We start from the raw sequence: 22,783 nt of genomic DNA on the forward strand, positions 1-22,783 counted from the left end.
GATAAGAAAGGAAACAAAAAATGTTGAGTAACATTGCTTTCGAGGTAGAGGACAAAAAAGCACTCACTTTCCCTGGAAGTAAACAGACTCGACACCATGATATTATGTCTTCCAAATAAAAGTTAAAGAAACCAAAAATATTTGTTCTTATTTCCCCATGCCATCTTCCATGCTCAGACTACTTTCCAAGCTCAGCCTTTATTTTGCCCATGGCAAATTTAGCACATTTATGCAAAACTTAAATTACCATGAAAACCCAACAAAAAGATAGATGAAGCAGAAGGCACAGCTAATTAAATAGATTTGAGGTTCATTGCTCATTTTGTTTAGGGTCAAACAATAATTTATAAATCTGTCTGAGCACATTAAACAGAAAAATAACTCATTACAGGGTAGGAGCAGCCTGACTACTATAAAGTCTGAAAATATACCTTTTAAAATCTTTATTTATTTATTTGCTTGAAATCATCCATGTATGCCTAATTACACCCCAGGTGTGAAAATAGGGGTTAGCAGTGGGAATTCTTGAACCAGAAAGCCTGGACACAAACCCCTGCTCTGGTTTTATCAGGTGAGAAGAAACAGGAAACAAACCTCAGAGCTTTGTTCCAAGGAGCACAGAGAGTCAATATCATCTGGTACATAATAAACACACAGTAGGCAGGAGGTTGTTTGGATATACTACGTAAGTAACTTTGCATACCAAAAACATAATGAATTTATTACACTTTACTCTCATACTTCCCTTTCTTCTCTGTGCCAGAAGACGCCCATTTTAAGATCTAGTTTTGAAATAAAAACCACAATTATAAACGACTTTTTCATATTCTAGCATCTATAAGATTCTAAAACAGCGTAATCTGTCCTAAAATCATCTCAGAACAGCCTCAGACTTTATCAGTCACTATGTAATCTGTTTTAAAAAATGCTTAAAGCTAGCGTTTGTAAATGAGAAGCGGTTATTGAGTTGATTCAAGAAGACAATGCAAACAAATTTCCACTGTTTATAGCCACAGAACTTTTTCTGTTCCCTGAACAAAATGTACTGGGCGTTTGCCTCTAGCTTCAGAAGCAACACATATTCTTTCTGGCTAAACTGCTGGTTCTTTTTGCCGAGGTAACTCCTGTGAAGCCCCAATGCCTGGCTTCTCCTCAAGCCTTTGCTGGCACCCTTGGGCTTTGTTAAATAAGACAAGGTACTCCTGCTCATTTCTATCAGGATATTTATGGAACTAGTCATTTATAAACTATGAACACCAGACTGCAAGCAAATCAGACATGGGGTTTGTCTTGCTCTTTCTAGACCATGGAGCATGGAACACACTGTGTAAGAGCTCAGTGTAAAGAATCCATGGAATAACATTCAGACCAAAGGTAACACTAAACACACAAATCAAACTTCTCTCACTTCTATCCATGAAATGTTTTGTTTTCAGTAATACATTTAAAGAATTTGTGTGTGCACATGTGGTCAAAACACAGCCAGCCACAGACACAGGGAGGAAATAGGACTATCAAATAAAGTCACTCTAGCTAAGACAGAGCAGTGCTGGCTTTAAATATATGTTGTATTACTTTCTGAATTTCAGAAAACAGTCAAAAGTTTTAGGATTTTTCTGTTACAGTAGAATTCATTATGTCAAACTGGTGGGCATTCCTGTTTCAAAGATCATAACAACTGCTCAAGGCAAGGGCCTAACAATTTTTTTCTTACAAAGTTTTCTTTCTCCTCTTTCCATTTTCCTACGATTCCATCTATTTCTTCCCAGTTCTTCCCTTCTCTAGCCACTGTAGGAAAAGGAAAGCCAGGTTTAAAATCTTTTACCCCTTATCCTCACAGCATGCCTCCTCCCCACCGAAAAGGCTTTATTTTGTGTTCTATTATAGGCATCCCGAGATGAATTATACTAACCTTACTGTATTCCAGGCATCTCCAAGTTCTTTGGAGTACTGCTTTTCAAAATGATCCAATACAACTTTGCAAATCTGTTTTGCAAGCTTCCTCTCTGATTTTGTTTTCAGCTATGATAACAAGAAAACGTTGCTGACACAATCTACTATTACAAATTTATTAAACTTCAAATTAGTACAGTTATTTCCTTAAGAACACGTTTTAAAATAATTACTAGTTCTTGCAAGGGAGCAGGAACTCAAATGTAACAAAACTGTACTTAGACATTTACCAAAAAAGGGGTTTCTTCAAGCAATTATTGCTCAAATGGAAAAACAATGGTTAAAGAATTAGTGGTGTTAATTCTAGCGTAACGGGATTACTCAGAGGAATTCTAGTATTCCTCTGGAACAACTAGAGGAAGCTGTGTTAAAGGAACAAAATTACATAAGCCAAGCTAGGTATTAACATTAAGGGAAACTGGGTGAAAAGCATATGGGAAGTCTGTATTATCTTTGCAGCTTTTATGTAAAAGTGTTCTAAAATAAAAAGGCTACTTCAAAAAAGAAAAAGTCACTCCATTCCTGTGGAAACTCCCTTGCAACTGTATTTCACTAACTCATCTGAGTTATTTGAGTGCTGAGTATGTTAACATCGTTCTAAGCTCCCAGGAAAAAACAGTGATAGTCTCAGCCCTGGTGGAGCATGCATTCTGCTCAAAACGCAAGGGTGTGGGTCATAAAGTTTACCGGCTGGATTGCATACAAATTACTTGGAATGCAGGTGAGTCTTGGAAGAAAACGACAGAAAACGCTCACGAGAAGAGCATTCAGCATTATTCTAGGGGTTGGGACTGTGCAGCAGAGAAACCAACAGCTCGAGGAGTTCCCTCATCGCAACCCCCACCCTCGCCGAGGAGCCCAGCTGAGTGCCAGCCTCACCCGGGTCAACATTATCCCGCTAGGAGATGCCAAAGAAAAGGTCTAACCACCCAGCATCCAACACCTCCAGGAAATCAACAGCACAGCCTCACGTGCGACATTCACCCGCATTTGCTTCCATCCCTCACTTTGCCGGTTCAACTTCCCGCGAGATACTGCTGTGCCTACGTTATCGAAATCTCGCCAGAAAGGGGCGTAGATCCCGCGAGAGGCACGCGCTAAGTTACTTCCTCTGAAGGCTGATGGGGGCTGTACTTACTGCGAGGGGCGTGGCTAGGCCCTTGGGCGGAGCTTTGAGGGTCCAGAACGTCAAGTTGAACCTTTAACATCACAGGGATTGCTGTATGCTTGCGGCTCATTAAAAAAAAAAAAACCAGGAAAGAAAGAAAAAGTCTTTGTTACTGTTAGGTTTTGTATAATGATCATTACTGAAAAATGGTCTCAGAAGCTAAGCTAGTTACTGATTAATCTACCAAATTTGATGACCCTCTCGCTTAGCTCAGATATTCAGAACAGGGTAAAAGGGACGGATATGATGAAGAAATTAAGCTACTTATTTCCTAGAGATGGTCAATTGGGATAATTTCTTTTAACGGGGAGGGTTAAAGGATTAATTGAAATACAGTAAAGCATTTAGCACAAAGAGTAGGAAACAAACGCCCAAACGTTAGCTGCTGCTATGTATTATCTTCACAATCATGATCTTTGAGATTATTATCATCACGTTCTGATACCAAATGCCTGAAGACCAAAATGATCCTACACACTAGCCTCCCACCCACCTTTACCAAGGGCAGTGTTATTAGTTCTGAGGAAGGTATTACACCCATTCTGATAGGAACAGCAGTTTATTTGCTTTTTTAGTGTTACTATTCAGTTGCTCCCTTGTAACAGCGATAAGCAACCCATCAGGAAATCAGCGCTTCATATGTCCCTGATATCTAATGAGCATCATCATTTTGAGACTCAAAATATCAGTATAGGCATATACGACAGGTACAAATCTTAAAACCATGTAAAAAGAAAATTTCATCACCTCTAATGTGATTAGAAGCTTATTTAAACAAGTTCCCCAGTAATATAAAAATGAATTTAGATTTGGTGCAAAAATAGTATTAAATATCGTATTAAGGAGCAAAGTGATTAAATGCAGTTTGTTGTTTAAGGAAAGTCATTAGTCCACCTTTCAGCTTCTATACTCAAGATTTTATATTTTTTCTGTGCTCATTACAGAATGTTTGCATTTAATGAATTAATGTGGTAGTATATTTGCAAAATAGACATTTTAAGGACTTTTAAGGAGATATAGAATTCATATACTTTCTATTTCTATTAGGAAATGATGTAATGCTTGGAAAGAGGTCAAATTGGTTCTATTATATTTTTGCTTTTTTAGAGTGTTTCTATTTTCTGATTTTAAATAAGCTAATGCTTACTAAAGAAAATGTAAAATCAAAAGCTTTTGAGAATACGGGCGCCTGGGTGGCTTAGTCGGTTAAGCGTCCGACTTTCGCTTAGGTCATGATCTCGCGGTTCGTGGGTTCGAGCCCCGCGTCGGCCTCTGTGCTGACTGCCAGCTCAGAGCCTGGAGCCTGTTTCGGTCTGTGCCTCCCTCTCTCTCTGACCCTCCCCTGCTCACGCTGTCTCTCTCTCTCTCTCCTAGAAATAAATAAAAATATTAAAAAAAAAAAGCTTATGAGAATGAAAAATGGGCATCATGCCACTAGAGATCATCTCTATTATTTTGGTGTATTCCTCTATATTTATGCATTTTCAAGGTTAATCAAATAGTATAGTGCATCCTTTGTTTTTATAATCACTTTCTTATATTAAAAATTCTTTATCTACATCATTTCTAAAAGTTGCATAGTATTCCAAAGTATGGAGGTTAGTATACTAGCTACCTCCTTATTATGGATCAACATTTTTCCTCATGTTTGTCTGATAGCCTTATGATTTTTTATTATGTCGTTAATTTGAAGTTTTCAAATCTCATTAGTTATTATACTTCTTTTGTAAATTACCTCATGTCCACTTACCTATAGATGCCTGCGTGCTATTTTTATTTATATTAGTGTTGACCATATCACATTTTCAAGTCTTTTCCCATTTTTTTCTTTCAATCCTTTAACTTTAAATGTAAAAATACTTTAAAATTTTATGCAGTTATAAAATTATAAAGAATTCAAAATTATTTGATTTTGTAATTAATTCCATTGCTTTGGGGCTTGAAATTTTCTTTTCACAGAGGCAAGCTATTAATGGTTTCTTCCTCTTTTTTTCTTTACAGTTTGATCTTTAATATTTAACCCATGAATCTATCTAGAATCAACAATGTATCATGAGAATGTTAGTGGACTTCCCCTACCTCACATCAAATAGCTACTGGAGAATAAACAAAGCTCCACACTAAATTTTAAAAATAGAAACTGTTAGCAGACTTGTTGTAAAACACTGCAGATATAAGAAATTGAGCTGACACAAATACCAGCAATTATATATCTTATTATTATTACTAAAGAATAAAGCAGCTTAAATAAAGTCCTACACTGGGCAGGAAAAGAATTTTTACATATCTAAGCAAGTTTATTGCAGATAAGAAATTGATATAAGAAGAGTTTCGGTGGGCACCTGGCAAAATTCATACCACTTCATAAGAAGTGTTTCAGTGGCTCAGTCTGTTGAGCTGCTGACTATGTCTCAGGTCATGTTCTCACAATTCCTGAGTTTGAGCCCGGCCTCAGGCTCTGTGCTGATGGCCCAGAGCCTGGAACCTGCTTCAGATTCTGTCTCCCTCTCTCCGTCATCCTCACTCATGCTCTCTCTCTGTCTCTGTCTCAAAAATAAACATTTAAAAAAAGTGTTTCAGAATAAGTATACTTTATANCCTCTGTGCTGATGGCCCAGAGCCTGGAACCTGCTTCAGATTCTGTGTCTCCCTCTCTCTCCGTCATCCTCACTCATGCTCTCTCTCTGTCTCTGTCTCAAAAATAAACATTTAAAAAAAGTGTTTCAGAATAAGTATACTTTATAGACTTCTGTATATTTTATGAATTTTCATATTTACATAAAACATTTCTCAAAACCCTTCATGTTTGTAGAGAGACTTATGTGTCAAAAAGGTAAAGACAGGCTTTGTAGTAAAAGGATCCAACATCCAGAGACCATTAGCTCCTTACAATGACTGGCAGAAAAACACAACAAAGAAATCCACAGTCAAAGCAAGAGAACAAAGCATAGTTAGAGGCAATCTTGAAATTTCACTTCGGGAGAGTAGCTAATTAGCAGATTCTCATTTTATTATTTTGGTTCTCCAAAGTGGTATGTACAAATTCTATCAGACAATTCACTGCATGTGTAAAGTAAATATAACTTGTGTTTTTATTTAACTTTATCAAAACTTAAAAAAAAAAAACTTAGGGGGAGGTACATGTATAAAGTACAGAACATATATGTAACTGTTAGGAACTGAAAATTATCCCCTCAAAATTCACATGCTGAAGCCCTAAGCCCCAGTACCTCAAAATGTGACCATTCAGAAATACTCTTTTTTTTTTTTAATGTTTTATTTATTTCTAGGAGAGAGAGAGAGAGAGACAGCGCGAGCAGGGGAGGGTCAGAGAGAGAGGGAGTCACAGACTGAAACAGGCTCCAGGCTCTGAGCTGGCAGTCAGCACAGAGCCCGACGAGGGGCTCGAACCCACGAACCGCGAGATCATGACCCAAGCGAAAGTCGGACGCTCAACCGACTAAGCCACCCAGGCGCCCCTCAGAAATACTCTTTTAGAGGTGATTAAGTTAAAGAAGGTCTTTAGGGTGGGTCCTGACTGATATCTCTATAAAAAGAGGAAGGTTTTTTTTTAGACTTTTTTTTTTAATATTTTTATTTATTTCTAGGAGAGAGAGAGACGGCGTGAGCAGGGGAGGGTCAGAGAGAGAGGGAGTCACAGACTGAAACAGGCTCCAGGCTCTGAGCTGGCAGTCAGCACAGAGCCCGACGCGGGGCTCGAACCCACGAAACGCGAGATCATGACCTAAGCGAAAGTCGGACGCTTAACCGACTAAGCCACCCAGGCGCCCCAAAAAGAGGAAGTTTAAACAGGCTGAGACACTAAGGGTAAACATACACAGTGTAAAGATCATGTGAGGAAACAGGGAGAAGGAAGCCATCTATAAGCCAAGGAGAGAAGTTTCAAAAGAAGCCAATCCTGCCAACAAGGTTCCAGGCTGATCTTGGACTTCCAGACTTCAGAACTGTTAAGAAAATTAATTTCTGTTGTTTGATCCACCAAGTCTTTGGTACTATGTTATGGCAGATCCACTAAACAAATACAATTAACTTAAATATTTACTGGAAAAGAGGTATCATAAAAATCTGGAGACCACTCACCCATTTATCTAGGTCATAAATACGGTTTCCTCATCAGCACACAGAAAGACTTTACAACTCAGCCTAAACAAGCAAATAATTTTATTCCTATTTTTCTTCAGTTATAAACTGCTCCCCTTCATTAAAGGAAATTCATTTCTGGGCCCCCTGGATGGCTTAGTTGGTTGAGTGACCAACTCTTGATTTTAGATCAGGTCCTGAATCAGTGGTTCTAGGATCGAGCCCCTCATCCTCTAGCTCTGAGCTGACAGCGAGGAGCTTACTTGGGATTCTCTCCTGCTCTCTCCGCCTCTCCTGCATGTGTGCATATGCACTCTTTCTCTCAAAAATAAACAAACATTTTCAAAATAAAATAAAAATAAATGAAATTCATTTCTGATTTTCTATCTCCCCTCTCCCTTGCAAAAGGCTTCCATTAGTGTTTCCACAAAGCTAATGGATTATTGTTACTTTGATCATTTATAATCATACTTTATTTTTTTATTTTTTTTAAAATTTTTTTAAATGTTTTATTTATTTCTAGGAGAGAGAGAGCCAAGACAGCGTGAGCAGGGGAGANTTTTGATAATTTATAATCATACTTTATTTTTTTTTAAAATTTTTTAAATGTTTTATTTATTTCTAGGAGAGANTCTCTCTGCTCCTCCTCCACTCATGCTCTGTCTCTACCTCCTAAAAATGAGTAAGTGTTAAAAAAAAGTTTAAAGTAACTCATCTGAGTCTGTTTTTTGGATCAGCAGGAATATTTTCTTGATAAATAGTATTAGCAGAATCTTAGTTGCAAAACTTCTCCATGTAGAGAAAAACTTATTTAAAGCCAAGGATAATAAAGTTTATAAGCTACATTTTTATTTATATACTTATTTATATATATAAAACTTTTGACATCTAGAAGTATTAGATTAGTGGAGAATAGGAGAAACTGAATAACATGAAGAGTATAGCTCATAGAACTGAGTATCAAATAAAATAAAATATTGTCCTAGTAAAAGAATACTTAGTTAAGAGATTAGCTGCAAATATAATGGCACATTCTATAGATAATGTTTCTGGGCTATTCAAAATAAGTTTTACATATTAAGTCTTTCATTTGACACTTGAAAGACCATTTAATATTAAGCTTGCAGAAAACATGGCACTTAATTTTTACAAAATTGTAAGTTTGATTCTCCCATTATAAAAGTAATTTAAAAGCAAAATTTTAAAAACTAGCTTGAAAAACTGAGGAAAACACACAACCAATAACTAAAAAAATCATTATTACTGTTTTAGAACATTTCTTTCTAGTGCTGCTTTGATAATTTCATAGTTAGAATCACATATGATATTGGATATATGNCGAAAAACTGAGGAAAACACACAACCAATAACTCTAAAAAAATCATTATGACTGTTTTAGAACATTTCTTTCTAGTGCTGCTTTGATAATTTCATAGTTAGAATCACATATGATATTGGATATATGTGATGTATGCTTTTTGCATAAAAGGCATATAGAATTCTCTTTTAAATAAGTAAGATATATCTTTGGGTCAGTAGCAGCTTTAACAAAAGACAGACATTGGATCATCTAGAATCATAAAGTGATATGATGTTATTTTTAATGGCCTTTAAAATGACAATTTTCTTTTCTACATATATAAAAACTGTGCAGAGAAAAAAGGTTTCATATAAAATAAAGTCATTATTTTAATCTGTTGACTCTTCCAAAAGTCATATTATAAATCCTTCTCTATTTTGTTACCAAAAAGAAATCATTTAAGTTTATCAAATGAAAAGCAAAGCAGGATACTGATATAAATTATTTTTATTGTGTGAAAATGTCATAATTCATGATGATTATGAATAAAAATGCAACAAATAACAAAATAGGCATTTACCTGTTAAAAGCAACCTGGATTTACAAAACTTCTTTTAAAATATTTTTAGAATGTTTTAAGAATACAAATTTTTGAGAGACATATATAAAACATTTCACTTTGTCATGTATTTAATTTCAAAATCATTTTATGCATTTCTAATAAATGAACTCAGTTTTATTGTATACTACAGTAATCACTGGTAGGAAACAAAAAAAAATTTTAACTTTTATTTATTCTCAAACTAGATAAAAATTAAAAAGGTGGCAAAAGTATAAGTTTAGTTTTTTTAAAAAAATGACTAAATGTAAATGTTACGAAAAGGAGCCAAAAAAGATATACAAACAAGTTTTTCTCTAAAATCCAGTTCAAAGTCTGTGTTCTTGTGTTGCTTTTCCTCACATTTCAGCCATCTATCATATTTAGGTTGTTATAAAATATGATTAAAGTGTGAATCTCCAAAGTTAAAATTTTAAAGTAAATAACCATATTAAACTGTCTTAGACATACTTAATCTTGTTATTGTCAGATACTAGTATATGCCTGTTTTCAGTACAAGTTACCCAACTCACCAATTTTAACAAGGTGATAAGCATTCATATTGTATTTTCATATTGCGTTTTCATCTTGATATAAATGTACACTTTCAGTTAAATGCAACACTATGAATCTATTACTCAAAGTATATTTCTATAAGTTTGAAGTATATTTCTATAAGTTCGTCTAAATGCCAGACAAGTAGAAAATCCTATAGATGCCATTCTTTAGTGCAAGAGAAGTGCTATTATTTTAAATTGAGAAATTATCTTGGAACTATTTCTTCATAAAAGTAATTTTAAACCATCATTTTTATTCTTATTGATTAGTACCCAAGCATTTCCTGGTTATAAAACACCAGTCTCTGTACTACAGTCGCTTTTTCAGTCTTTCTGCCTTTATTTCCAAGGCACAAAACAATTAGAATAACCTAAAAGAGTCACTGAAGCTTCTGACAGAATGAGGGGGTAACATGGAGCACCTTGATCTGAAATGATCTATCTTATAAAAGAGGTGTTCATTAGGAATTTTAATAATATCTCACATGACATTTTTATTAATTTAAAAAGCACTTAGGTCAAAAACATATTTCAAGTCTCTTTTTTATTTATTGTGATCATTACCAAAAAAAGGAAATGACAAAAAAATTGAACTCTCCTTGGGTAGTGTTTTCAAATAATATAATTTGGTAGAATAAAGATCTAAGAATCTATTTTTAAAAGGTATTATTTTAAAATTGGGTAAAATTAGGATGTATACTTCAAGAATAATACTATTATGAAATATATCTGAAACCATATAAATATGTTGTTTGTGTAGTTTATGTTTGTCAAGTAAATCAACTCCATTTCCAGACACAATTTAAACAAAGCATCTATAGAAAAGTGCAATATCATAGTAATTAAAATTCTTATGTTTTAGAAAAATATAAAAAGTTAAAAACTTAGGTTATAAATTCCCAAGAGTTCCCCTTCCATGCACATGTATCTTACAAAAAAATGTGTTTAAGATACAGTAATAAAGACTATTAAACAAACAGTAAAGAAAGTGTGTAGAGTCCATTGGCTCTTTTTCTGAAGAGGTTTTCCTTCAGGAATATGCCCAGGAGTAGGACTGTAAAAACCAGAGTCAACAGTAACTCCTGCTAACTTGATTCAAATGCTCATCCCGTCTACTGGTCATTTTGCTTCCTTTTTTTTTTTTACAACCATGAATAACATGGGTAATTGTCCTATCTGTCAGGTCTTTGGCTATTTATCTCACTGAAACCACTATGTCATCCCAGTCATCAACGCTTAGGGTTTTTCTTCTTTGAGAAATAAGGTCTTCTAGTTCATCTTGCAGATCTTTAAAAAGCTCATCCCCATGACTGGGTCACGAAGCCACATCGTGAGCATCACTGTTAGGTCTCTGTCGCGCAGTCAGGGGAGGCAGTGGCTTCCCATAGAAATCTAAGTAGAGAAGGGACACCAAAAATATGAAACAGAGGTGGTAAATCAACCAAAAATATGAAAGAGGTGGTAAATCAAAATTTTTGATACAATTCATTATTTTCCAACCAACACTTTAAAAGAGTAGAGCACTGTCACTTGGCAGGTGAAACAACAGGTGAGGAGAATAGAAGAAAAAAATAAAAATTCAAGAAAACTTGAATAAATTCAAAACACAACCAGTAGGATGAATTTCTAACTCTAGATTATAAATTAATTTCCAGTTGATTTTTTAAAAAGTTATATGTAATATATATGATTATTTCCAATTACACATTCACAGTAGAACAAACAAATAACAAATATTCAAAATCTATGGAACCTGTTGCCAAGGCCCTGATAAGTCAATATTTGTATAATCCATGTTCTCATCCAATGCCTATTTCTTCTAGGTATTTTGGGAAAGAGTTAATTAAATATCTTAGTTTTGTGGTAAATAGTAATCTTTTACAATGATGATTTACTATTATTCAGCAATTTAAGGCATATTTGATACAAAGAAAGTCTTATTTCATATTTCATAACAAGTTCCTGTCGCTTAATTATTATAAATTATTTTAAATTTAATAGAATATATAAACATTCAGGGGTGCCTGGCTGGCTCAGTCAGTTTGGCGTTGTACTTCGGCTTAGGTCATGATCTCACAGTTCATTAGTTCAAGCCCCGCATTGGGCTCTGTGATGACAGCTCTGAGCCTGGAGCCTGCTTTGGATCCTGTGTCTCCCTCTTTCTTCCCCTCTCCCCCACCTCTCAAAAATAAAATGTTTTTAAAAATTTAAGAATATGTAAACCTTCAGTAAGTAATTCTTTTCTAGCCTATTACCTTAAAATTATTCTAGAAACATAGATTTTTAGGGTCACTTGAAATAAACATATTAAAAATGTATTAGAGGCCTGTTTCCAGTTTCACATATGTGGAGAGTTTGGCTAACTAGCCTCTCATCCAAACTAGCACATGCCCTAGATAACAGCTTGCAAAGTCGCAAGTAAATCTAAGTTCCTGATATGACTTCCCCGATGCCCTCTGTGACCAACAGTCTCCCTCACCTTCCAGGACCTTCTGTAAGGTAAGACTCTTTTGTTTTGAATTCAGGAATCTGTCCTTAGCATGTTCCCCTGTTCCTACAGCTCTCTCTGCTTGTATTCTGCCTTGATTTCCCGCTGAGGAACCCTCAAAGAATGCCCTATACTTCCTCTAGGACCTGGGAGTAATAAACTTCTCCTATTTTGATTTCTTTTGTGGTCTTTTTGAACTAAGGCTTACCATCTAGCACCCAGGGGCCCTACTTAACAAATATTAATATAAAAAAGTCATAACAGCATTTAGGGAGATTGGAAGTCACCACTGCATCCTAACAAGAAGTAAAAAGGCTGAACAGACTAAAAAAAGTCAACAACTTGTCTCAGATCCTTAAGGGGGGAGGTCATAAGACAAATCACTGCCTCAATACTGGAGACAGACTGGCAAATATAGGGAGTTTTGGTTTACCCAAAAAGATATTCATGAATAGAATCTGTGGAGGGAATAAACCTGAACTGTACTGATAAATTGCTGGAGGCTTGCTACCAACAAGTCTGAGAATGAAAGTCTAAGTCCTAAGAGGATGCCCACAATACTGTGAGATTTATCTCTTGGCTCTTGAACAAATTCCCACAATAAATATTGGAGAAAAATCCTCTCCTGCTTCTGGCAGGGGAGGGGAAAAGAAACCATTTAGAAATACCTCAGAGCACTCTGTTCTGGGGCACAAGACCTGCCCTCAGGCAAACTACTTAACTAGAGACTAGCCTACTGGGGTATTAGCAAACCCTAACCAATCTCAGGAAGGAAGTCACCAATTCCAGCTGGCTCTCTCCATTCTGTCCATTTTATTTTTCAGCAGGAAAAAACTGAGAAACTCTTGTGAAGTTCACAGTCCCAGATGCTCAGGCTCACTAAAAATCTAAGATCTAATCACAGAAATCTATAACACTTCTCCTTCCACACATCACCACTATATTGCCAATTTACAGCAGTTCTTTTCACCTGGGACATCATGTCAGGCTATCAATAAAAATAAAATTAAAAAATAACAAAAATAACACAAGGCATTCAGAAAGGCAAAACACCCAGAATTTGAAGAGCTACATCAAACATCAGCGCAAGACATGGCAGGAATGTTGGAATTATTAGGCCAGGAATTTAAGACAACTATGATTTATAGGCTTTAATGGAGAGGTTGCATGCAAGAGCAGATGGCAATGTAAGCAGACAGATGGAAATCCTAAAAACCCCACTGTTCCAGAAATGAAGAATGCCTTTGATGGGTTTATTAGTAGACTGGATGCAACCGAGGCAAGAACCCCTGAGCTTGAGGATAGATCAATAAAATCCTCAAAAACTTAAAAGCAAAGAGAAAAAAGACTGGAAACAAAACAAAACAAGAGAACATCCAAGGGCTGTGGGACAAGTACAAAAGGCATGCCTTATTTATAATGGGAATATCAGAAGAAGAAAGAAAAAAGAACAGAAGCCATATTTGAAGCAACAATGACTAAGACTTTCCCCAAATTAATGTCAGACAGCAGAGCACATATCCAGGAATCTAGAGAACACTGAGCAGGATATATGTCAAACGAACCACAGATAGGCACATCATTTTCAAATCACAGAAAATCAAAGAGAATAAAAAATCCTGAAAAAGAAGCCAAAAAAAAGTCTACCTTTCCAACAAAGGATCAAAGATAAGAATTACATCCAACTTTTCCTAAGACACCATGCAAGCAAGAAGAAAGTAAAGTGAAATATTTAAAGTATTTAGAGGAAGAAAACATACCAACCTCTGTACCCAGTAAAACTGTCCTTCAAAAGTAAAGGAAAAATAAAAACTTTCTCAAACAAAAATTGAGGGAATTTACTGCAAGTAGACTTGCCTTGCAAGAAATGGAAAAATTAGTTCTTTAGAAAGAAGGAAAATAATATAGGTCAAAAACTCAGATCTACATAAAGAAAAAGCATTGAAGAAATAAGTAAAAGTAAAATGAAAACATATTTCTCTTATTCTTAATTGATCTATAAAAATTTGTTGAAACAATATATTTGATTATGTAGATAAACATATTTATCTTAAATATATACATATATACACTTATGTATGTTTATATAAAAGTCAAATGAATGACAGCAAGGCATAAAGAACAGGAGAAAGGAATTATGATTATTTGGTTATTATAGGTACTTCGCAGTAACCATTAAATCATACAGTGATATTTGAAAGTGGACTTGGATTGGTTGTAAATGTATACTGCAAACTCCAGAGAAGCTACTAAAAAAGGTAAAAAAAAGTAGTATAAGCAATATGCTAAGAAAGGGGAGAAAATGGAATCATATAAAATGCTCAGTTAAAACCAAAACAGGCAGGGTCGCCTGGGTGGCTCAGTCAGTTAAGCATCCTACTCTTGATTTTGGCTCAGATCATGATCTCATGGTTAGTGAGATTGAACCCTGTGTCAGGGCTATCAGCGCAGAGTCCGCTTGGGATTCTGTCTCTCCCACTCTCTCTGCCTGTGTCCACTTGTGCCCATGCACTCTCTCTATCGAAATAAATAAACATTTAAAATAAGTAAAAAATAAAGCCACAAATGGCTGAAAATGAGTAGAAGACAAAAACAGGAACAAAGAATGAGGGCAACACATAGAAAACAGTAATGGATATGGTAGATATTAATCCAACTATACCAATAATCACTTTGAATGCTGGATGGTCCAAATTCAACAATTAAAAGGCAGAGAGTCAGAGTGGATCAAAAAATATGATCCAACTATAGGCTACTATCTATAAGCAAACCACTTTAAATATAAAAATATATCAGGAGAAAATGATTTTTCAAACAACTATAAATTCAAAGCAACTAGTATGCTGCAAGGATACCCAGATAAATCTTAATGTAATAGTATGACATATCAATTAATAAACATATGGATTTCAAAGCTGGATACAACTAAGTTCAAATCCTAATACTGCTACTTGGTAGCTATCTGACCTTGGGGTATAGGTTCCCTGTGCACAAAATGGGGATATCACTGCCCATCTTACAAGTTTTAGGAGAATTAAAAGGAGATAATGGTATCTGAAGTGCTTAGAAATATGCCAGGAACACAGAACATACTGTTAATATTATTGTTATATTATTGTCATTATTAAAATTAAAACAATTATTTTTGATAAACTTCAAGTATGACATTTCTTAATTTCAAAATTAATGAGAATTTTAACATGTTAACAGAACTCATGATTAAACCAGAGTGAATATAGTTTCTAATACGGTATATTTAAGTTTATTAAACAACCAAAACTCCAGGGGTGCCTGGGTGGCTTAGTCTGTTGAGCGTCCGACTTCAGCTCAGGTCATGATCTCGCGGTTCATGAGTTCAAGCTCCACATTGGGCTCGCTGCTGTCAGCCTGTCAGTGCAGAGCTGTCTTCAGATCCTGTCCCCCCTCCTTTGCCCCTCCCCCACTCATGCTCTCTCAAAAAATAAACATTAAAAAACAAAGCCCTCCTAAAAAGAAAAAAGTCACATACATATGGCAAGAAGTATCTTTTCCCCCTCCCAAGAAATTATTTTATTTTTGAAACTTATTTTGTATTATTTCTTTGCTGGAAAATAAAATCATTCCATACAAAGTAAGTTTCTTATTGTCTTAAATGTAGGGAATATAAGTTGATGTTAGTGTCCAACTGATAGGGCTGACTTAATTGTTAATGTATTTTTATAAAGAGCTTCAAACTTTTTAAACATGAAACTGGAGTAGTACAAAATTTTATCTTCATTCATATTTTAAGATATGAAATATTCTTTAGTGCATTTGGTATTTTTAGCTAAGAGAATCCTTGATATATTTTCCATGATGTNACAAAGCCCTCCTAAAAAGAAAAAATTTACATACATACGGCAAGAAGTATCTTTTCCCCCTCCCAAGAAATTATTTTATTTTTGAAACTTATTTTGTATTATTTCTTTGCTGGAAAATAAAATCATTCCATACAAAGTAAGTTTCTTATTGTCTTAAATGTAGGGAATATAAGTTGATGTTAGTGTCCAACTGATAGGGCTGACTTAATTGTTAATGTATTTTTATAAAGAGCTTCAAACTTTTTAAACATGAAACTGGAGTAGTACAAAATTTTATCTTCATTCATATTTTAAGATATGAAATATTCTTTAGTGCATTTGGTATTTTTAGCTAAGAGAATCCTTGATATATTTTCCATGATGTATGATATATAACATTTTAATGAAGTATGGATTGAGACTGTTTATATAGTAAATACAGATTCTCTTTTAATCTCTTTTCTGAATGCATGTCTTAACTGTTACACTAAGCAAGTATTATAGACAATAATTAAAAAAGTAAAATGGAACTGCTATCAAGGTAAATGTCTATTATCAAAGAACAAGTAAGAATTTGCCTTAAAAATTCCCAACTATAAAAAATTGTTTTTCATCCCAGTAAGTTTTAAGTGACAAGTCATTAGCAGTTATCTTTCAATTACTACTCTAGTTCATTATGCACTTGCCATTATTCAAGTGCAAAGAAATGTGTACAAAGCTGGAGAAAAGAAGAAGATGCAATTATAAAACTGGTAGCTCTCAGCATCTCAGATAAGGATCTTATGATAAATCTTAATAACTTATTTTTTATTAGAATTTTTAATTATACCTGCTTTCTTCCCCATTAATGAAAGCAGTTGATTGTACTTTTTTTTTTTAAACCCAGATTAGGTATACCTAGATTTAAAATTTATGGGAAGGGGGCGCCTGGATGGCTCAGTTGGTTGAGTGTCCAGCTTTGACTCAGGTCATGATCTCACGGTTCATAGGTTCGAGCCAAAGCCCCATGTTGGGCTCTGTGCTGATAGTTCAGAGCCTGGAGCTCGACTGTGCATGTGCGCGCGCGCTCTCTCTCTCTCTCTCTCTCTCAAAAATAAAGATTAAAAAATTTTTCTAATTTATATGAAAAAAACAACAAAAATATTTTAAAACTTGTGAGGTTATAGTGTTTTCTTCTCTGCTCTGGGAAGCTACATTTATTGATAGATACATACTCAAAATTAACTAAATTATTGGAATATGGTGGTCTCAACTAATTTATTACAATTCTTTCCCATGAGTTCTAATTTAAAAAAAAAAAAACACAGGAAAGTGAGGATAAACAAAATAACCTTCTCAACCCATTTTTTTTTTACCTTTTTCCACTTTCCATTAACTATGTTCACCCTGGATGGTACCATTACTTCTTTTCTCTTCATTCTACAAAATTTCTCTCAGACACAAGAAGCTATCATTCCCTCCTGGATTCATTCAGTAAATGATGACAGCGCATCTATCACAGGCAAAGAATTCCTATTGTGTGGTATCAACTGAAAAAATCTGCAAACCTTCCAAACACCAGGGTCCCTTCTTTTCTCCTGAGTTCTTAAGTCTTTCTGATACCAATTGGTCAAAAGACATTTACAAACAAATAAACCTACAGATATCTCCAAAGCAGTTCTCCTTCCTCAAGTATTTTCAGTCTTAGAGATAGCACCAACCTTCCAGCCCTTTGAACAAATAATCCTCTATTCCTCTCTCCCTCGGTGCATACATTAATTCATCAAATATTACTTATTATAATTAAGATATTTCCGGGGTGCCTGGGTGGCTCAGTCAGTTAAGCATCCAACTTCAGCTTAAGTCATGATATCACTGCTTGTGGGTTCAAGCCCCCTGTCAGGCTTTTGACAGCTCACAGCTTGGAGCCTGCTTCAGATTCTGTCTCTATCTCTCTGCCCCACTCTCTCAAATAAATAAACATTAAAAAAAAAAAGATATTTCCTACATACATTTCTTATTCTTCATTCCAATTTTCATACCTCACTTCTCACTATGACTGCTACAACAGCCTCATAGACGGGATCGTTACCTCATTGTGGCCACCATCAAGTCTGTACTTTCCATTGTGACAAAAAGTTATTTTCCTAAACAACACATCTAGTAACACTACTTCCCTGTTCAAAAATGTATAGGGTCTCTTGGAAAACTTTAGCAAGTGCAGACATCTTAACATATGTGTAAGGGACTTCACAATCTGACCTGAAGCCATAACTCCAGTTTCAAAACTCTATAACTAATTTCAAATGTCCTCTTTCTTGTCCATTCTACCCACATGAACCTAAATTGCAATCGGTTGGAACTTTATTTTCCAAATAAACAAATGGGCCAGTTTTATATACTTTTTGAATAAAAATATTTTATACAGTTTGATATAATTTCAAGTTACATGATAATGCTTTTCTAAACTTATGATTTTTGGGGTGCCTGGGTAGCTCAGTAGGTTAAGCGCCGACTTCGGCTCAGGTCATGATCTCACAGTTCGTGGGTTCAAGCCCCATGTCAGGCTCTGTGCTGACAGCAAGCTCAGAACCTGGAGCCTGCTTCAGATTCTGTATCTCCCTCTCTCTCTCTGACCCTCCCCTGCTCATGCTGTCTCTCTCTCACACACACAAATAAATAAAAAAACATTAAAAAAAAATTAAACTTCTGATTTTTTTTTCTTTCCTGGTAATGGGTCTCTGTAGGAAACTCAGTTCTAGATTAGGTAAACAGAGGTATCAAAAAGGGAATTGGATATTCTTGATGGAGAACTTTAATTGCCCTTTTGCATTCTAGAAACATTTTATTGAAAGAGCCTGACCTCATGGTCTGAAATCAGAACTTCTGCCTCTTGTACAAGGCAGTTTTCCCTATACCCAACTGCCCTTTCTCTTTCCAGTGGTAGATTTCTAATGCCATATATTGGCTGGACTAAACCTTACATTAATTTCATCCAAAGAAAACTGTTTCTTAAGTCAATAAGCCTTTAGTAACTTTCTATTTAGCTGAACTTCATTTGGTTTACTGATTTAGTCTCTGATTTTGCAAACTGTGTTGATATTTACTTCATTCCAATATTCAGCTGCTGGGTCAACTTATTAGAGTCAGACAAAGAACAATTACGTGGTGTTAACACTGAGTACCGAGCATATACAGGACAATGCTGTTTTTAACACTAAGGATAATTGTAATGTCTCATATTTAATTTAAATTGCTTTAAAACTGTCCCTATTCCACAACAATTTACATAATTATAATGGATAAACACAAACTATGATTATTTTTACCTCTGTATTCCAAAGTAATCTAATTATATGGAGGCAAAGGCACTAAAGAATAAAAAAATTAAATAAAATAAAAAGACTAAAGTATAATGAAAAAAGATGGTTGTAGATTTGAAAGGCTTCTAAAAATAAAAGTTTGTTGAGGTAAAGAAAAGTGGATTTAATATGTATATTTGAAAACTGATCCTTTTGCATTACCATTATGACGTGTTTCACCAAGAGGCTCAAGTTTTGGAAGTCTAGTGACTTTGGGGGTTCCCCAGCCAACTAAAGAAAAAGAAAAACATTTTAAAACACTGTTAAACAAGGTCTCTTTAGGTTTGTTGGTTCCCTCCCTTGACAGGAATGTATATATGTGATGGCAAGTCATATGTATATGTATATTGACTGACAGTACTGGATAGACACAAAGCCATCTGAAATAGTTTTTATTTAAAAATGTAATTATAGGCTGGTAACATATCCTTTAAGTTTTTACTTTAGTTAAAAATATAAGCATCTTCACCACCATCAAAAATTACCCTAGGCTACTACTCCAGCTTCTAGTAAAGGCTAAAAGAAATTTCTTCTAATAAATGAAATACTAGAAATGAGTCTTGAACTATTTCTCAAAGGAAAATGTTACCACCTAAAGCCTTCTAACAGGGCTAAAAGGACACTACAAACATATACATTTAGATATTTATTGAGCACATATAGTTTGTGAGGTACTATGCTAGTGCTGAAAAATTACTCACAATTGTTGTGCAGTCAGTATGTCTTAGTGTTTTACATGCAATATTTCTTTTAATTCTCATAACAACCTAGAAGGTATGTATGTTGGAAATATATTGGAAAAATTCACACATCTTGGTTTCAAATATTAACTTTCAGGATGAAAGACTCAACTATTTAAAAACTTACACTATCTAGCCATTCATTAAACTTAAAAATTCCTTTTAGCAATCTGGGCACTGATACCTCAAATAGGACCTGAATCTATTCTAGAAAGTGCTTGGGTAAAATGTTCTTATTAATTTTACCTTTTTTTTTCTTTTAGGAAACATTTTTTTCTGACTAAAATAGCAATGACAAGTTTTGAACAAAAAAGAAAAAAATGGACTTTTTTCACAAATTCATAAAAAAATAAATATACTGAATAAAGCTACAAAATTTCTTTCTTTTTCTTTATGGTTTAGAGCAGTAAATCTAAATTCAGTATCAGGATCAACTTACTCACCAGGAGGAGGTGGAGGGGGTGGTGTGGGACTCTTAGGAGAAGAGTCATCTGTATTAACAGGTTCCACACGGTGACTCCTTTTTATTCTTAGTTTCTTAGTTTTCTTTTTACTGTTATCTATAAGAATATAAACATTGAACTATATGCCTTTGGGAAAATGTAAACTTCTACAATAAAAAAGAATGGAACTAGACTACTGATATTATCATTACTATAAAAATAGATCTTCAAACTTTGGAAATTGTTACCAGTAACAAAATGTGAGTCTGCTTTTACTAAGAATAAAATTTTAAATGATTGCTTATTGAATTAGTACTTGATACCAACAGCAAAAAGCCTGTATTTTAAGTTTTATGAGAGATTATTCAGCATACTGAAAACGTTCACATTTCCAAAAGTAACATATTTTTTCCCAACGTCATATTAAGTAAATATAATTGTCTAATCCTAGGCATTCTCATGAAACCCAGGGAAAGGGGAGAGACATTGATTTGTCCCAGTAGAATATATAGAATGATTCTAGGTATAAACAACCCAAAATTAATCCTTTGAATGTGAAAAAAGACCCTAAACAAATTTAAACACATTACCCTACCCATTTAAAATAACCCCCAGACAAGGTATGACTAATATAAATAAATATATGTAACCAAAATCGCATTATTAGACATTGCAGAATTGCTGCTCTTTCTAAAAAATAACTACAGATTCTCACTTAAGCACATATAAACAATTTAAGGACATCTATGTCATTAACATGTAAATTTTAACAGTGTAAACCGTATGACAATGTAGTTAAATAACCAAACATCAAAGCTACTTAAGTATTTTAAGTGACAATCCCAAACGGCTTAATTTATATATATGTAATACATTTTATAAAATGGGAATTATCTATTATGTGAGAAATAGCCAACATCTATGAAATCTACAAAGCAATGAGAAATATAAACATGTTTATAAACACATACTTTTTCTAAATAAATTAGTGTCATTTGAGACATTTTACTCCACAGAGAAACAAAGAAATCATTTTACAATTAAACCCCAAGCTTTAGGCTTGAGAGAAAGGAAAGAGAAAGTCCAGAATCATGATATTTCAGGATGGGCAGTAGCTCAGGGTCACGAAAGAGCACAGGATAATGGGCAGACAATCTGAAGAGGGCTCTCATCCCAGCTGCAGACAAGACGTATGATCATAACAAGCTACTCAACCTCTCCAAGTCCCTGATTTCTTATTCAAAATAATGGGAATAATGTACTCTAAAATTTTTTACATTAAATAACATAATCCTGCATTAAACAATCTAAGGTATCTGAAGCCATGTTCTAAAGCACAAAAATGTTACTTATTATAGTTGTATAATTGACTATCTTAGATCTTTCTACACCATATTTTCAAATAATCTGCCCAATCTTTTGTTCTTTAACAATGTGTTACTGTTCAAAATTTCTTTCAACATATTGAGAGGCTACTTTAAATCTACTTTCTGTTAACAGAGCTACAAGGGTATGAATGTGGCTACCCTAACTTCTCAACTTAAAAAAGGTGTAACTTCCAAATCAAGTTTTTTTTAACCTGAACCTCAGGGATTGAGATCTTATTTTGACAACATTTCTGATGCTGTACAAAAATTCTTTCTTAAGATTTATTCATTCATTCATTCATTCATAGAGAGGGAAGGAGGGACAGAGAGAATCCCAAGCAGGCTCCACGCTGTCAGTGCAGAGCCCAATGCAGGGTTGAACCCACAAACCGTGAGATCATTACCTGGGCTGAAATTAGAGTCGGACACTTAACTGACTGAGCCACCCAGGTGCCCCAAGTATGTATAAACATTCTTACATATAATGGAACCATACTGCTAACTAGGAATTGCAAGGAAATGGGATTATTGGGTCATAAGTCAGACCCTGAGCTAGAAACACTGCAGGTTATTTTTGTTGTAAGTAATCTAAAAACTCTGTGGAAAAAAATGATGCTTATCCCCATTTTAGACAGGAAGAATCCAAGACTGAAAAACAATACAGTGTAAAATAACAAATAGCTAGATTCTATCCCAGGATGTCTGATTCTAAACACAGGCTGTCTATGACACCAAAGACATGAACTTCCTGTTAAATCACAAAACCACTTAGAGAAAATAAAGCAATTATGAATTGAAGATCTTGTATGATACTAAAATAATAGGAAAATGGTTACTGGCATCTGGGTAGCTTAGTCAGGTAATGTCCAATTCTTGATTTCGGCTGAGGTCATGGTCTCATGGTTTTGA

The 22,783-nt window shown here is 34.6% G+C and overlaps 2 protein-coding genes across 9 annotated transcripts in view; both read right to left on the minus strand.

Annotated features, from left to right (window-relative positions):
* NSUN3 (NOP2/Sun RNA methyltransferase 3) overlaps positions 1-2,999 on the minus strand; it is a 60,740-nt gene extending 57,741 nt beyond the window's left edge. For 3 of the 4 annotated variants that reach the window (XR_013337760.1, XR_013337759.1, XM_077774939.1), the window contains exons 1-2: positions 2,833-2,974; positions 1,913-2,022 (exon numbers count right to left, since the gene is read on the minus strand). Coding sequence is in view for 2 of the 4 variants with exons in the window: in XM_077774939.1 (XP_077631065.1) it covers positions 1,913-2,022; positions 2,833-2,844 (122 nt within the window). In the remaining 2 variants the exon portion in view is untranslated. Of the gene's footprint in view, positions 1-1,912; positions 2,023-2,832 lie in introns of all 4 variants that reach the window. The other variant, XM_077774940.1, reaches the window with a different exon arrangement.
* Positions 3,000-9,222: 6,223 nt separating this feature from the next.
* The window catches only part of ARL13B (ARF like GTPase 13B), a 69,910-nt gene continuing 56,349 nt past the window's right edge, over positions 9,223-22,783 (minus strand). For 3 of the 5 annotated variants that reach the window (XM_077774930.1, XM_077774934.1, XM_077774932.1), the window contains exons 8-10: positions 20,508-20,624; positions 19,487-19,555; positions 9,223-11,069 (exon numbers count right to left, since the gene is read on the minus strand). In XM_077774930.1, the coding sequence (XP_077631056.1) occupies positions 10,993-11,069; positions 19,487-19,555; positions 20,508-20,624 (263 nt within the window). In that variant the 3' untranslated portion in view covers positions 9,223-10,992. The remainder of the gene's footprint in view (positions 11,070-19,486; positions 19,556-20,507; positions 20,625-22,783) is intronic. The other 2 variants (XM_077774931.1, XM_077774933.1) reach the window with 2 other exon arrangements.

The sequence above is a fragment of the Crocuta crocuta genome, unplaced genomic scaffold, assembly GCF_008692635.1.
Source record: "Crocuta crocuta isolate KB4526 unplaced genomic scaffold, BGI_CrCroc_1.0 scaffold6, whole genome shotgun sequence".
NCBI classification, from domain to species: Eukaryota; Metazoa; Chordata; class Mammalia; order Carnivora; family Hyaenidae; genus Crocuta; species Crocuta crocuta.